Consider the following 17,164-nt stretch of genomic DNA (forward strand, 5'->3'; position numbering starts at 1 on the left):
ACATAATGTTTAAAACACCAAAAGGGGTTCCCGCCCAAAATGGGTTAATATTATTTGGGGGGTAAGGGTTAATTAATATTAGAAAACTGTCATCATTTTCTCATCAATCAGCTATGTATCAAGACATCTGGAAATGCTTTTTCTGTCAAAAATCAAATGTCCAGCATTGTTTTTCTTTTCACTCTATTTTGTGCTTTGTTTTTGTATGAAGTGCAACAACCTTGCATCTTGTTTTCCTTATTTTGGCTTTTGTTTTCCTTTTTTATGTAATAATTCAGTAAATTGTCAATAAGGTGGGCATAGTAAGCTTCGGCTTCAGCCCTTTCCTTTTCGGTCAATTGTAAAACACAAACCTTTGTATATTGTACAACAGATGTGATAAATGACAGAGACAAATAAACTAACTAACTAATAAAAACAAATGCAAAAATCCATATTTCTTCACCCAAGTTTGAGGACTTGCTGTGTAACTATTTGTCGATATTGTCATCATTCAGTCTAATTCACGAAACCCACCAAGACAAATTCCTTTTATGTACAAACATGCCTTGCGATATATGACGAGCATTTATGTCCTGCTATAATACTTTGTATAGAAGACGGCTGGTTGTTTCTGTTTGGGGGTTTACGTTGTTTTAATCTCTGTTTGTACAGAACTATGGGGGCATGAGGCCTCCTCCCAATTCTATGGGCGGTCCCATGCCGGGAATGAACATGTAAGTTAAAACACAAAGGACTCTTATCCATATCACTGTACCCTTTAAGCCTCATCTTCTAACATCTTATGTCTCTGCTGCCATCCATCCCCTTTCCTCTTCCCCTCTCCCTCTCTTTCCATTCTCTGCCACTCTCCATCTGTCCCGTCTCTCCCCCAGGGGTCCTGGAGGAAGAGGGCCATGGCCGGGACCTAATGCTAACTCTGTGAGTCACAATCCCTGGAGGCTCAGACACAACTACATAGATTCAGTCTTGTTATCCTCGGGCCCAGTGATCCGCTAACTTGTCATGTCCTCTCTCTGTTCTTCTCCCCCTGCAGATAGCTTACTCTTCCTCATCTCCAGGCAACTATGTGGTGAGTAACTATCTGACCACTGGGAGCGTTTACTGTGGCAGCTTGCCACAATGTACTTCAGAAAATGGCCCTGGTTATACAGGATGATGCGGTTTTGGGAATTTTAAGCTTTCTTTTCTGATGATGTATTTAACCTTTGACCTCTCTCATGGTTTTCCATAGGGTCCCCCAGGAGGAGGAGGCCCACCTGGTACTCCCATCATGCCCAGCCCAGGTGGTGCGTCACCAAACTATGTCCCCCAGCACTAACAAATAGCCTTGTTCCTCTTCCTCCTTCATTGACAAAGCATGAACTGTGTCCCCATTCCTACTCATGTCCTGTATTATATTTTATTTATATTTACTGACTTTTTTACTAATTTGCTGTGTCTTGCCTCTTTTCTCAGACTCTACTAACTCCAGTGAAAACATCTATACAATGATGAACCCCATTGGTCCGGGAGGCAACAGACCCAACGTGAGTTAATCTCCAGCATTACAATTCAATAGGTGACTCCAGACCAAGGCAACTTGTCCAGACCAGTCAAAGACAGATATTGCTACAGACTAGCATTTTTTATCTGCACAAAAACAGTATGCCGACGAAAGATTATTTTCCACTATGCAAATTGCAGAAAGCGCTGGTTTGCAGTGTTGCCAGGTCTGCTTATTATAAGCAACTTTGGGCTAGTTGTCCTGTAACATAGCTTAATATTCATAGTTGCCCGTTGCTTTATAGTTTGGGCTTATTTCTATAAAAATAGCTGATGTAATAGGGCTCAAGTAGTGGGGCTCAAGTAGTGAAACTGGTTGCTTCTTTTGGATTTGTTTTCAAAGACGTGTTGCCTAGCCTTATCAAGCTAGTTGTTAAAAAGAAAAAACAACATTGAAACCCATAACATTTTGCAATCAAGGCTTGTGAATAATTTGATGGTGCTCTTTGGCTCAAAAAAGAAAAACGAAAACAAAAATATCACTCTTGGTATAATGTCAGGCTAGTTCATATTGGCCCAAACATGTTGCCTTTTCTTTTCTTTTTGTTCCAATATGAGCTAGCTTGACATTAAAGCTTCTTAAACCATTCCGTGCTATCCTCGAGATATCTTGTGGAAAGTTACTAATTCCATCTGAGCCATCCACGAGATACACAAGATTTCATTAAAAACTTTCATTAACAACTATATTTTACAATTTTTTTCTTTTCTTTTTTTAAGCCTCCGTTATCTTCCGCCGCTAGCATCCATAGGCCTCATTGTAGAACAGCCTACATGATTATCCGTGGTACACGTGCACAGGGTTATTAGTGGTATTTATGCTCAGAATGGCGGGGTGGGGGGACTCGCGAGACATGGCCAAAGCATTTCCGGGGGTCCCCAGCCAAAAACGGTGAGAACCCCTGGCCTAGACTACAGATCTCTTCTCTGCTTATTTTGTAGACTTCTCTGGCACTAGTGCCACAATCTTGCCTAGAGGGCTGGGTAGTAATGTGTTGATTTTATGAAGAGTGTCTTTTTGTTTACTGTCTGGCCATTTTAAACCCATTTGGTTTTGTGTACTGTTATGTTCCCGCCCATTGGCCCATTGCTTGGTCCCTTTCATTGGTACTTTATTTGTTTAATTTTATTTGTCACTTAGGCCTTTAATTTATAATCTCACCTGCCATGTATAAAATTGATTCATGTGTGGAATTTTTGCATTATAAAGAAGTTCATCAAATCAAGTTCAAATGTATTTACAAAGTTAAATACAGAATTCACACAGATTTTACTTGTATTAACATGGATTTAATTAACTAGAAAAAAGTGCCCTGGCATTTGGCGTTTCGCCCCATCCTACTGTATGTGAAGCACCCCCTTACTGGCCCAGTAAGGGGCCAGTAAGCACTACCCGCATCCCCCTTACCGCCCTGCCTCCATAACCCCCACGCCCATTACCCTCAACTGCCACCACACACCCCGCCCCCCCCACCAAATCTTACAGAGCAAGCAGTTAGGGTCCCACCCCCTAACTGCTTGATGTGGAATTTGAAGCTGCTCAGTTTCCAGTGCAGATCTGTTGATATAAATGGGGGCATGTGCTCCCTGTAGATGCATGTACACAGTAGAGCCAGCCGCCTACTGGCCAAAAGTGGGGAACGATCTTGTCTGACTATATCAAAGTAAAAAAAAAAAAACGTTATGATGAAGGTTGAATGTCCCAACCCTTGACTTACATTTGTGCAAAGTTTGGAGATAATTTCTACTACTGGTGTGCCATAAGTAGGCGAAAGGAGAAACACCAAACAAGACACCTAATAGTAAGCTAAGATGTGTGGGAATTTTGCCTTTCAAGTTCATCAAGTTGAGTACAAATGTGTTTGTTTACAGTATGTAGGCACAGAAGACACCTTAAACCTAACTCTGTAAAAGTAATGTTGTGTTATGGTTATTAACAAAGATTGCTCCCAATCTTCTTTCCTAGTTCCCCATGGGACCTGGGCCTGATGGGCCAATGGGAGCTATGGGATCTATGGAACCACACCACATGAACGGATCTCTAGGTGAGTTAAAGCACTTTATGAGTGTTTGCACTGTTTTAAGAAATAAACCACATTGTCTTATATCATTTCTCTCGGGCAGAAACCTTGTATCTCCATATTGCTATTCCATTCACAGTATGAGCTTGTGGATGAGCGTATTTGTTTTTAACCAATGAATTAATTAATAAAGTATTAACAAACAACTACATTGGATCCAGTGGAACAATGGTTCGGACATACAAGGTTTCCATTGACAGTGCCAATATATTAATCACTAGACCATAATCCTTGTGACAGTATTATCACTTTTCTTTCCCCTCATTTTCATGTTTTCATTTCTTTTCCCGCTCCCTCTTGTGATTCCCCTCCAGGCTCTGGAGATATGGATGGGTTGCCAAAGGTTTGTAAGCATTGCTTTCCTAGAAGTTAATTATTAGTAGTGTATAGTGCATAGACCACTGATTCTCAACGTGGGGATCTGGGGCCAAATGGACCTTATGGGTGTGTAACGCACCGAGTCTACAAATGGACCAAATCTCAGTGTATGACCCAATTTTATGAGTTGCGAGTATTTTGAATGAATGAATGAATAGTTTATTTCGACCTTTTTCCTTTTTCAGAGAGACATTACAAATTAAACAGTTCTTTTAAGGTGATCGAAAAGCCATAGGTGGAAGCTTATTAGTGCCTATCCTTATCACAATATATTCCAAAATACTAATTAGTACACTATTAGTTAAAGATAGAGTGCCACAATTTTTGTGTTTTTCATGCGTCTATGAGGTGACAGTACTTCATTAGACACCCTGGAGTCGTTCTTATGTGCAATGGTGTATTAACTTTGTATTTAGGGTTTCTTCCTGGAGGCTGAACCCTTGACAGTCAAACGGGCCAATGAAATAAACTGTAATATAGTGACATCAAACTATCAGCCCCTCCCCCTTTATCATACAACTACAGCTGTGGGTGCGGCTTCAGTTCAGGTGGATCACCACCCATCACCACCCACCAGGCAAACCAGGCATACTTAATGAACTGGTGGGCGTGTCCACATAAAAGCATGATTTTAACAAATACTGTACACTTTTTGGAAAAAGTTCTTCCTCTCTTATATTATAATAATACCTGATGATCATGTTTTAGGGTTGGCGCTCGTAATCCTTCACTGGTATATTTTTCACTATAACCATTCCTCAACAATATATATTTTTTTACAACTCTAAACACTAATAATACTTTACTTACTTATTTAACGTTAATAAATACATGCATTCTGAAATATCACCGGGTGTCGCCATTCACCAAAAAGACTATTAAAGGAAATACTAGATTTAGATTTTACAAAAGAAAAAACATTTCTGAAATAAAACAAATGTATTATTTTAAAATCTAGAAGTGAATGTAGATCAGATGGTATTATTTTAAAATCTAGAAGTGAATGTAGATCAGATGTTTTTACTAATGGGGCTTACTGTAAGTGATTAATTCATAATGTATTTTTGTAAGTTGAAACCACTGAAGCGTTTGTTTTTCTCACCCCTTCCTTCTGCATCATTCTCCAGAACTCTCCTAATAACATGGGGGGCATGAACAACCCTCCCGGCACGCCGCGAGATGATGGCGAGATGGGCGGGAACTTCTTGAACCCATTCCAAAGTGAAAGTGTAAGTAGAGCCCATGAAACGACCTCTCACCCTTAACAGCCTTTCCCCCCTTGACCTGTGACATGAACATACCATTGGCACAATGCAAGCAGAGGAATCAGTCCTTAAAAAATCAAATGAAATCTCAAACTAGTGATTGTGGTATTGGGGTGCAACAGTTCATGAAACTAATTGATGTAATCGATTATGAAAAAAAATCGATAATCGATTTGAATGAAAATAATGTATTTTAGGGCAAAAATGTGACATTTCACCTTTTAATTTTTTTAGTAGCAAAAATAGCTGACCCAGAAGTACATGCATATCTACATTGCTTGTAGATATGCTATTTCAGTTTATTTTCTCCAGATTTCAGATGTTTGTGCGACAATGACCTAGTATCAGACTAATCGATTTAGTTGAGTATTTAAAAACTCTATAACTACAACTCTTGTCAATTAGAAATTATTCTATCAATTACTTTTTCAATTAATTGAATAAGAAAATAATTGATGGTTGCAGTCCTATTGTGGTTTCAAATCCCTTCCTCTTTGGCTTTTGTCATATTATTCAGTCGTGTTTCTATATCCAGTTGGCACATTTTGGAATTAAAACGTTCTTTATTTATGCTTTGTGCCCACCAGCCACCGCTTTCACTTATTTGATGATAGTTATGGTCTTAGGTGTTTTTTGGAATAACCAACAGTGGACCCATACCAATGTAAACAAAGACTGCAAGAGTCATGTTCCACAATGCTTTAGTTCTGCTTGCATTACAGCTACTTAACTAATCACTTAAACTTCATTACCCACTTGATTACTGACACAATGACAGTTAATATAAACAAAACAACCAGAAATGTTAGGTATTTTGACCACAGAACAGTTAAATCAAACCTAGTGTCCATCCTAGTTACTAGTTATTTTTCTTTCTTTTTTAAAGACCGTGGTTCTCAACCTTTTTAGGACCTTAATGCCTTGCAACGTGTTATTATTGATCACCTATTTTCTCAATATTTCTCAATGTTTGACATTTTTTAAGTATAGTTTGTTGATGACTTTTGACACAGTGGTGGTCTTATATTTTATTTTATTTTAGCAGTATTAAAAAGGTCTTAAAGGTCCTTAAATTGTCACTTTATAAATGTGCAGTTACCATGTATGCACATACAGTATACTGTTTGTTTACTGTTTAAAGGGTTAGTTCAGATTTTCAGACTTAATTTGTAGGAAATACTTGCCATTAATATAGTGGTTGCAAAGGTATTAATTGATTGCCTGAGTTCCGTGGTGGGTGTTCTGCTCTGGTTTTGGTGAATATTTAGTAGTTCCGGTCATTTGGTGTCCACAAAACTAGCGTCATTTGTATTGTTGACCTATTTCTACCATATAGGGAAACATTCGGAAAAACCTCACATGGAACTATTGTTTCTGTCCACACTACGCCAGCAGCAGCACAAAACAATAGTTCCAAGGTCAACAATACAAATGACGCTAGTTATTTTTAATGGGTGGCTCCCAGTGCCCCCACCAAATGACCGGAACTACTTGATATTCACCAAAACCAGACAAGAACTCCCTCCACAGGACTCATGCAATCAATGAATACTTTTTCAACCACTATATTGATGGCAAGTATTTCCTACAGTTTAAGTCCAAAAATCTGAAGTAACCCATTAAGTTTGAAAACAATGTTGCACATTCAGCAAATCATTTAGGGACCCCCCTGGGGGTCCTGAGTCCTGACCCACAGGTTGAGAATCACTGGTCTAAGAGGCCGTGTCCACAGCAAATGTTTTTTTGAGCAGTGGAGCTCTTTGGATATCATTTCCAGAGAGCTATACATGCACAGACTCACAGAGTGAGGCACCTCGCTCGTGGGCACGTCGATCCAACCCACGCTTTATGAGGACACGTTCCATAAGTACTGTTAGGCAGCGAGGGTTGTGAGGCTACTGCTCCTTTTGGTCCTGTAATAAAACTGTGCAGGCCTCTTACGCTGCCCCCCACTGGAAAGCCAGAGCATAGACAGGCTTTATAACTAATACTCCCGATTCAACCAATCTGCACAATGTTGAAATTAAAAATACAAATACTATGTGAGTCACCTAGCTAGAACCTGGAGTCTGTGCTTCCCTTATTAAGGGTAATTCACACTCAATTGCGCGCCAGTGTCACACACCAAAAATAGACAATCTACAGGCTCACAACATCTCGTGAGCTTGTAAATCTGCTATTTTAGCTGCACAACACGGCACACAACCTGGTATAAATCAGCCATTACCTTTAAGGGCTGAGCTTGCGGGCCCTCTGCTGTTTCAATGTTGTCAGTTACATATCCACTCATTTGTGACACCCCCTCCCCCTTCTCTCTTTTCAGTATTCACCCAACATGACGATGAGTGTGTGATTTTTATTTTATTTGTCCTTTTTTGTATTTTTTTGTTTTGTTTTATTTCCCTCCCCCTTATTTTTTTTACCTCTCCACCTGATCTATTTTAATTCCCTGATCCCCTACTTCACCTCGGATTGGACACACACACACACACACACACACACACACACACACACACACACACACACACACACACACACACACACACACACACACACACACACTCTTTCCCCCAAACTCCCCAACTGGAAACCTCCCCCCTACTGCCCCTTTTCCTCTCTGAACTCTTTGGCCACACAGCCTTCTGGGACACCCCTTGAGCATGCTGGGACTCTGATTAAGACGGGGCCTCCCGGAGTGTGCAAGATGGCCGCCGGTATGAATAGGAAGCAGTCGCAGAGCCGCAGGAAGAGCCTCCTCTCTGATTCTGGCCCTGGCCTCCCTGGCTTCATGTCAGGGTCTGGACAATGAGCCACGGGAAGGAAGTGAGAAATGAGACTGGATAACACTGCCCTCTGCTGAGGACACCGTGTTGGGGGTCTGGTAGCAGCCTTCTAGAAGCTTCTCAAGCATTATGTTGGACTTATTTTGTGTTTTTGTTTAGTTTTTTTTGTTCCCAATGCGTTCAGTGCTGGGACAGATGAAATGGCCTCTGTCTTTCTTTGCCCCTTTGTCTTTCTCTCTGTGTGTACATTTTTGACAGAGGTGTTGTGATGATCAATGAACATTTTCCATTATATTTCTTTCTTTGTATGTAATGTATCATGACTTTTTTATTATTATTATTGGTATATGATGATCATGATCATTTTAATATTAGGTTTCCAATTTATTTTAATTTCTCTTAAGTGCACATTGCTATAATGAAGACAGGATACACACACATAATAAATGTGTGTACAGAATGTCGAGTACACTTTCCATCGAACCCCCACCAAGTTGCCATTCTATAGGGAAAAACTTGATGAAATCTTGGTTTAACTAAAACACGTTCTGTATGACTGCAGCGCCCCCAATAGGCCCAATCAAGAAGGTAAGACTCAATCCTTCATGGTACTTAAAATTTAGGTTTTATTTTTTCCATCTTCCAGAGAGGCTTTATAACTTATGTCAAGGCTTTTAAACTGCTCTGGTCTAACTGTTTAATTATCTTGTTCACATGACATCTGTGTTTAGTTGTTTCTTTGTTTATTTTATTTTTTAGCTTCCATGCAGTAAAATGCACAGCAATATTTATTTATATTTGAATTGTCTCATGCATCATTGTACTTGATTGCTAGGTTTTATTCCCTGTTTTTAACTCCAGAACTTGTAGCAACTGTGTAAATATCCAAAGCCTGTTCTATACATCTTCAGTCACTGTCTCATCGCCTCTGTCTCTCGTTTACTCCCAACATAAAAAGCTGAGTTGTCGTGTACACTAAGGAGGGTTTTGTGTCATTAAAGCCTGAGTTGTAGTTGGTTGTGCGCTGATCTCCAAGCTCACAGTACGTGGTACTGTGATGCATTGTGAGCTTGTAGATCTGTTAATTTCAGTGCACAATACCAGTGCGCAACTAAGTATAAATCACTCGTAACATGAAAACGCGCCCTTAAAACACACTGTGATCTATCTGTATGCGCTCTCTGTGAAATTATTACTCTACACAACTGTCGGTGTAACTTGCCCGTGAGAGGACATTTGGGATTTGTTCTTGTGTGCGCATTACCCAGGATGCAGTGCTCCCTCTCTGCCCCCGACCCTGCATGAGGGGGGATGGACTCTGATTGGACCCCTAGCTTTCTTCTGGCCGAGTGTAGCAAATCAGGAAGTGGTGAGTTGTTGCCATGGCGACTGTAGCTAGTGGCCTCGCTCCCTTCGTTCACCTTGGAGAGAAGACCCTGTCCGTCTTTTACCCGTTTTCACCCTCCTACCTAGCCAATAACACCAGACGACACAAATGCTCACTAATGCACACACATACTCGCATACAACCCTTTTCTCTCGTTCTATCTGATTTTGTAATTCTCCATCTTATTTGAAGCCTTTTCTTTTCCCTCCCAATTTTTGTTTTGTTTTTGTAAATACTGTAAAATGCATTTTGATATCATTGACATGTTTTGATATTTCAAATCACAACTAACAAGCTGATCAGAGGTGTGCTGATTTGGGCAATTGTGTATTTTGTTCAAAGAGATGGCATGTCTTTAAACCAGAAATTTATATGAATGACAAACAAAACAAACTGGAGCTGCTGCGTACCAATATGGTACTTCACCTCATCACAGACAACCTGGGGCTTTACTGTACATAACCGCACCTCATCGCAGACAACCTGGGGTTTCATTGTACATCACAAAGCCAGAGTCCAACAGGACGCGGAAGGACCTCTGTTGGCCAAGACTGAGCAGCTTTAGCTAACTCACTGTCAAGCAGATTCCTTTCAAAACAATTAGCCACTTGAACCCTGTAGCTTCCCTGTTCTGAGCATATCATAATAGGCAAACATTCGTCGGAAATTAGCAAACCTACAAGCTCACAACACCACAAGTTGTGAGCTTATGGATCGGCTATTTTTGGCGAACACATTTGGTGTTGAGGGAAAAGGAGTGGTCAAGGGATGGGACCCTGGGGGACCCTGGTCAACTAAGTTTGTAGGGTTCAAGTGGTTTAAAAAGAAACCGATCTAAAGACCTCGCTCTCCTCTGCTCTTGTATGATGGGGCCATGTCGTTGGTCACCAGTATTGGTTTTACTCTCTTAGCAGATACTTTTCCAGAGCGAAGGGGAAATGGTCTGTTTTCATGATGGAAGGGTCCCTTAGTCATCACTCACACTGCTGCGAATGCATCTCAGCTTCTCTTGGGTTTTCTCAGCCACTGATCACTGAAACGGAAAGCAGGGCACATGTACACAACGCACTGTCTCTCCAAACGACACCAAGGACCCCAGAGTACTGACTTTACTATGAAGGATTTTTTAAAATCTATTTAAAAAAGAAAAAAGAAAAAAAAAAAGAGGTGGGGGAGAAATTTAAAGAGGAAAACAAAAACAGATTTGTTCTTCTTGAAACAAGGAGCTAGAAAATTTGAAGGGAACATGGGTTTCCTCCCTTGTACTATGAGATACTGTTGTATAAAATACACTACTCCCTCTCTCTCTTTCTGTCCTGTAAGTAAAACCGTCACAACGTTGATCATTTCTGTATTTCTATTGTGCTGATGTATAATACTGTAACATTCATGGGTGCGGGTGAGATAAGGGGTGGTGGGAGGGAGGGGGGGGGGGGGGTCGGAGGTTATGAGCGGATGGGGGAGAAAAGGAGAGATTCTTCTGTTCTGTTCCTCATTTTCCTCTTGATGACAAAGCAGTATTGAATATGAGGCAGTCTGTCCTTGGGGGGAAGGGGGTGGTTGCTTTGTATCTCATGTTAGGGTAGTTTCAGATCCTAAATGTCTTGTGTAGTAAACTAAGAGGTTCTTCGTACGTTTCTTTATATTGTAAAGTTTCTTTAGACAAAAAATGTTGCTTATTGGAAAAAAGGTGGGAAAACTGCATCAATGATAAATGTAATTTGTTTTTCGTTTTTGTTTATTTTTCATCAAGTTGTCGGTCGTTTTTGCCTGTGTCCCCCTTGTTGTAGATACATATTAAAAACAAATAAAATGACTTCACTCCTTTTGCCATGAACATGTTTCTTTTTTTGGATTTATAGAAACTTGATAAACATTTGTATGTACTGTAACTGTACAGTATGTTTTGCCATTGAATTCCATGTAGTTTTGTTTTGGCTCTACTTCTCTAACGATTTGTGAAAGGGAAGCTACATTATGATTATGACATGATGACCAACTGTATAATAATATATCTTTAAACTAATTATTGGATTATGGAGAAAACATTTTTTTCTGGCCCATCTCACAGCAGAGAGAGGCGAGCGGGGAGATGATGGAAGAGGCGAGGTGTAATGGGGCCAGAAGGGCCAGTCTCAGGGGCGTCCTGCCTGAAGAGGGTTGTGGATCAGAGCTGGGGGGTGAGGCTCATATGCCACGCTCCAGTCTCTCCTGCCCTTTGAGGGCGAAAGCTGGTCAGCCAGGGGCGGAAGGTAAAAAGAGGGTGGGATGACATTCAGACAAAGGAGGGTGTTCCTAAACTTGCCGGAGATGTGAGGGGCAAAGGGGAAGTTTGTTGGCACTTGGCAGAGCTCTTTGGGGTCATTCTGTCTGAGGTTGAGTATCCAGACGTCAGGACTCTCTTAGGCGCTTGTCTGCTCTGTCCTGCCTGACAGGAATGGTCTTCTGTAAGAACGACAGAGACACTGAAAGAGGACCTGTTATGGTAGTCGTCATCTACCTCTACCTCATCTCTTCTGTTTCTGATTTCTCTGTCCTGAACCAAACTCCCTCAGATTCCTCGCTGTCCTGGAGTAGTAAGGGTTTATCTCCTCATCTCTTTAATAACACCAACATTTCATGTCTCTTTGAAGAGGTAAGAGCCGTAGTACAGGCCCCGTCCGATGTGGAAAAAGGTGCGTTGGGGAAAAAGGTGCGTTGTGAAAAAGTCCCATTGGGGAAAAAGGTGTGTTGGGGAAAAAGGTGCTTTGGGAAAAAGGTGCATTGGGGAAAAAGGTGCGTTGGGAAAAAGTCCCATTGAGGAAAAAGGTGCGTTGGGGAAAAGGTGCGTTGGGGAAAAAGGTGCGTTGGGGAAAAGGTGCGTTGGGGAAAAAGGTGCGTTGGGGAAAAAGTCCCATTGGGGAAAAAGTTGCGTTGGGGAAAAAGGTGCGTTGGGGAAAAGGTGCGTTGGGGAAAAAGTCCCGTTGGGGAAAAAGGTGCGTTGGGGAAAAAGTCCCGTTGGGGAAAAAGGTGCGTTGGGGGAAAAGGTGCGTTGGGAAAAAGTCCCATTGGGGAAAAAGGTGCGTTGGGGATAAAGGTGCGTTGGGGAAAAAGTCCCATTGGGGGAAAAAGGTGGGTTGGGAAAAAAGGTGCGTTGGGGAAAAAGGTGCGTTGGGAAAAAGGTGCGCTGGGGAAAAAGGTGCGCTGGGGAAAAAGGTGCGTTGGGGAAAAAGGTGCGCTGGGGAAAAAGGTGCGTTGGGGAAAAAGGTGCGCTGGGGAAAAAGGTGCGTTGGGAAAAGTCCCATTGGGGAAAAAGGTGCGTTGGGGAAAAAGTCCCATTGGGGAAAAAGGTTGCCCTTTCTCTTCACCCACCCCTGCGCCAGCCTCCCTACTTATGTCCTCCCTCCTTCTGCAGGCCTCCCTGCCTCACGCGGTCACGCCCTCCTCGGAAGCCTTGTTGAGATTGCTGAGATGTGTCAGGTATATGGTTCAGAGTTCAGACCACCTTCTGGGTGCCCCGGACCACTCCGCTGGAGTCATGTCACCGGGGGGTAAGCTGCTGCTGCTACTTCCCTGTTGACCTATATGGTGCAAGAGCAAATCATAGCAGTAGGCAGAAATCAGCCAAATGTCACTGTGCACTGTGAGGGACAGGCCCGCTATTCATGTGTGCTTGCACTATGACACTATGCTAGTTCCCTTCCATATAGACAGTTCTAGGTAAATGGAATAATGAGTAATTATCAAACAGATAGTTTCTGTCCTAGATTGTAATTGGTTGAGTAAGCTGTTAATCAACTTTTTGATTTATTGGGTGGACTACGTGGAAGGGTAGTATATAGAGAATTAATGAGAGAAAAATAGGAGAGTTGGAAAACTCAAGAAATGACTGAGGCTATGTGTGCCAAGAAAGATCTGGCTATTGATCCCGAAAATGGAGCTAAACCAGACTGTCAGTTTTATGCCAGATAAATGTTAATAAACACCCCCATTTTTTAATGTGTTACCTAGCAACCATTCTGCTAAATGTCACTGGAGACCTACATTATTTGGCACTTTTTTGTTTATTGCATGAAACCTTCCAGTTATATGTATTGTATTACTGTGTAGTAACTGTTTTTGAAAAACCATCTGGCAGATGTTGTGGTTTACAGTGATTTTACAACATCTAAGGGTGTTTTAGGCACTCCACTATTTGGTAATGTTTGATTCATAACAATGTGTCACTAATTACAGGGTGAGCCGTGCCTTCCTCTCTCCACACTCTGATCTACTCTTACTCAAGAATGAATGATTGAATATAGTGATATCAAGCACCAGGTATTTCCCCCTCTTGCTTTGTCTAGACTTGCCTTCTTATCACACAGGCGTATACGATAATACCCAAAAGCACATGTTTCTGCATACACAGAGATCCATGGGCACTGATGATACTGTTCCTTACCAAATACCAGCATATTAAAAGTTTTAATTTGTTGTAATTTAACACAAATATTAAAAAGATATATGGAAAGAAATGTGAACATAATTTCATTGTATACCAAAGAATACTAGTTCCTATCTTACTAGTTCCTCTGAAGTTGAAGATGTTTCCTCTCTCAGGTGAGCCTGTCTTGAGGATGATGTCAGAGGGAGACATGCAGGACACCGGTGAGGTGTCTGGGGAAGGAGGTACATTCAGGTAGTGCTTGGTCACGGGGCCGCCGTTCACATCCATCTCTGTGGTACATTCAGGTAGTGCTTGGTCACGGGGCCGCCGTTCACATCCATCTCTGTGGTACATTCAGGTAGTGCTTGGTCACGGGGCCGCCGTTCACATCCATCTCTGTGGTACATTCAGGTAGTGCTTGGTCACGGGGCCGCCGTTCACATCCATCTCTGTGGTACATTCAGGTAGTGCTTGGTCACGGGGCCGCCGTTCACATCCATCTCTGTGGTACATTCAGGTAGTGCTTGGTCACGGGGCCGCCGTTCACATCCATCTCTGAGGTACATTCAGGTAGTGCTTGGTCACGGGGCCGCCGTTCACATCCATCTCTGTGGCATTGATGATGATGTCAGGACCTTTGGCACAGCAGCCGTCCATTAGTACCTGGAGTGGAAAGTTCCATTTAAGTTATTGATTTCAATTTGTAATTAGAATATGCTAACTTAATCCTACAGGAACACATGGCCTCTATTTAAGTTAAGTTTGCACTTCCATCACTCCCAATCTTCCGCCGTAGTCTGAAGACCCACCTTTTCAGACTCCATCATGGCCCATAGCACTTATCCTACCCCCTTAGATAGCACTTTTTAGACTTAGATAGCATTTGAAACAGACTTATAGCATGTCATGTAGACAGCACAATAATTGCATTGTATGTAGTCATAGCACATCATAGTACATATGTATAGCATAGTAGTATATATGTATAGTTAATATGTATAGTGTCATTATATAGATATGTTCTAGTTACGTTCTTAGCTTACGCATGTTTCTTGATAAATGCATTTTATATATGTGATGTATTCCCTTACTTTTGTTCTTGCCTAATGTAAGTCGCTCTGGATTAAGAGCGTCTGCTAAATGCCTAAATTGGAAATTGTAATTGTAAATTTATTGTAAATTGTAAATTGCACTGAAAGGAAGCCAAAACTGTCACGTTTGTGCATGCTTAAATTTGACTTGAAATGCATAGCTGCAATTGTGTCCTTTCAGTCTAATCTTTCATTAAATATACACTGCATAGAAATACAGTATAAGATGGATATTTCCATGCATAGCAAGGCTCTGCTTCTGTGTCAACTTATTCTCTGTGGTGGTCAATATGGGAAGTAGGGTGCATATTACTTAATATGATATTAGACCCTAGACTTTTTCACTATTTGGGATTGAGTATGGTGTGGATTTGGGATATCCTAACACACTGACGTGGTATAACCTGGTCCTGTCTCCTGTGCATTGATGGCATAGACTGATGCCATAAGCTGAGGCTCCTGAGTAGTCCTCTATGCTGGGATCAGCCCCAGCAGCCAATAGAGTGGACTACCTGGGCACCTGCTCGTTCCATGCAGGCATACATTAGAGGGGTACGACCCAGCCGGTCCTGTGCATTAGGGTCTGCCTGGTGGGGTGGATTATTTTACAACACGATAAATAAAAATGATGAAAACATTGCAACTTATAGTAAAGTTGGCACACGCAGGGCCAAGTAAATAAACAGCATTTGGGTACCTAGCTCAAACTCACATCTGACATGACAAGCAATAGACCTAATATACAGAGTAAAAAAAAATCTAAAATCACAATGTTTATAAATGTAACTAAACCAACCCATCGTCCTTTTTATTGTAACAACAGCTTTCAAAATATAGTTTGAGCTTCTGGAGTCACGTATAGGCTACATGTGGTATTTTGTATATATATTTCAGCTTTATTTTGGGAACAATAGCCAATGCAAACTGACCTGGTTCTGGAGCAGATAGTTAAGGAGTTTTACTTTCTCTGGCCCAGTGGGTTCTCCTCGAAGCTCCATGCAGGCAGCTAGTAGAGGGGTCTCTCCTCTCTGATTACGTCCATTTACCTGAGCCCCTCCCTCCAACAGCTTACCCAGGGACGCTGCACTTATCAAGGTGATGCTGATGCAGTAAGACAGATGGTCCCCCATGGCCTGGGCCTTAGAAATAAGTTTTAGATAAGCAAGACATTTCACTACTGTATAAATAAACATGCAACATTTAAATATAGGTAAGCCTACATACAGTTATATTTCTAAATTATCTAGTAGGCCTGTTTATGGGTTATAAACAGTCAACAATCTGTCGTGGACCACTGCCTTTTGTATCTTTTCTCTTGGATATCACCACGGTAACCTACTTGATATAACATTTTAACTGACACCTGCCATCCAATCAGAAAATATTCCTGGGGTCAAGGTATAATTTATAATGAAGACAATAATTTGTCTTCAGTCTAAATTGGCCAGATTTACAGTAAGCAAGCACGTAAATTCTGCATAGTAATTAGTGCTAATGAAAAACAGAAACTATACAAATGCAGCTTATATACTTATGTTCAGGTTAATTTGATAGCTAGCAATACTGTGGCATAAAGACATCAAACCAAAGACAAAACTTTGTATTGATAATAGACATGGCTTGAACTCAACTTGACTCACCATCTGCGATGGTTGTTAATTATTCACTCCTGTGCAAACAACGTAGCAGCAGTCTTCCTGAATGCATTTGGATGCAGTACAATGGCAAATCAGAATTTCCATTCCATTATTTCATCACTTGCTTCAAGGGGTTTATGCCAGTTCCTGAATAAAACATCCTTATCTCTTTGCCACCCAACAAAAGACAGAACAAAAGGTGACAATAACATGAGACTATAGTCTTTTTGTTATTGTCGCTCTCTCTCTCTCTGTAATTTCCCTGCCCCTGTCTTTCTCTGTCCTCGCCAAACCCACTGTGGCTGTATGTGGCACATGCGTAGCCTATGTGGGCTGCAACAAGCGTTCAAAGTTACGAATGGTTTTGAGCTGCAAATGTCATCTGTTGCAGTCTGTCCAACAAAGGACCAGAGGCCCTTTGATAGCAGTCAGCTTTGAATGGCCCTCATCCGCTCCTCCTGACCACCACCTGTGTTCAAACACTGGTAGGAAAAGAGGTGGAAGAAATACTGACATTTTGTACTTAAAAGTTAAAGTACCAATACCACAATGTTTTTTGTTGAGAATAGAAGATGTACAAGCTCACAGC

General features: G+C 41.4%; 2 protein-coding genes across 5 annotated transcripts in view; one reads left to right on the plus strand and one right to left on the minus strand.

The window, feature by feature from the left end:
* LOC306942520 (single-stranded DNA-binding protein 3-like) overlaps positions 1–9,025 on the plus strand; it is a 51,000-nt gene extending 41,975 nt beyond the window's left edge. For 3 of the 4 annotated variants that reach the window (XM_079528461.1, XM_079528462.1, XM_079528463.1), the window contains 9 exons: positions 655–716; positions 876–921; positions 1,037–1,072; positions 1,235–1,289; positions 1,459–1,529; positions 3,512–3,590; positions 3,941–3,969; positions 5,132–5,233; positions 7,593–7,758. In XM_079528461.1, the coding sequence (XP_079384587.1) occupies positions 655–716; positions 876–921; positions 1,037–1,072; positions 1,235–1,289; positions 1,459–1,529; positions 3,512–3,590; positions 3,941–3,969; positions 5,132–5,233; positions 7,593–7,622 (510 nt within the window). In that variant the 3' untranslated portion in view covers positions 7,623–7,758. Of the gene's footprint in view, positions 1–654; positions 717–875; positions 922–1,036; positions 1,073–1,234; positions 1,290–1,458; positions 1,530–3,511; positions 3,591–3,940; positions 3,970–5,131; positions 5,234–7,592; positions 7,759–7,907 lie in introns of those variants that run through there. The other variant, XM_079528464.1, reaches the window with a different exon arrangement.
* A 2,549-nt stretch (positions 9,026–11,574) lies between these two features.
* On the minus strand, positions 11,575–16,068 carry LOC306941829 (ankyrin repeat domain-containing protein 34B; the record flags this gene model as incomplete). The annotated part of the gene is given in 8 exon segments (XM_079527468.1): positions 11,575–11,809; positions 12,811–12,871; positions 13,985–14,093; positions 14,412–14,510; positions 15,329–15,385; positions 15,387–15,447; positions 15,449–15,525; positions 15,868–16,068. Coding segments are annotated over 8 exon segments (900 nt in total).
* Positions 16,069–17,164: the final 1,096 nt, after the last annotated feature.

This window comes from Electrona antarctica (genome assembly GCF_951216825.1).
Source record: "Electrona antarctica genome assembly, chromosome: 18".
Taxonomy (NCBI): domain Eukaryota; kingdom Metazoa; phylum Chordata; class Actinopteri; order Myctophiformes; family Myctophidae; genus Electrona; species Electrona antarctica.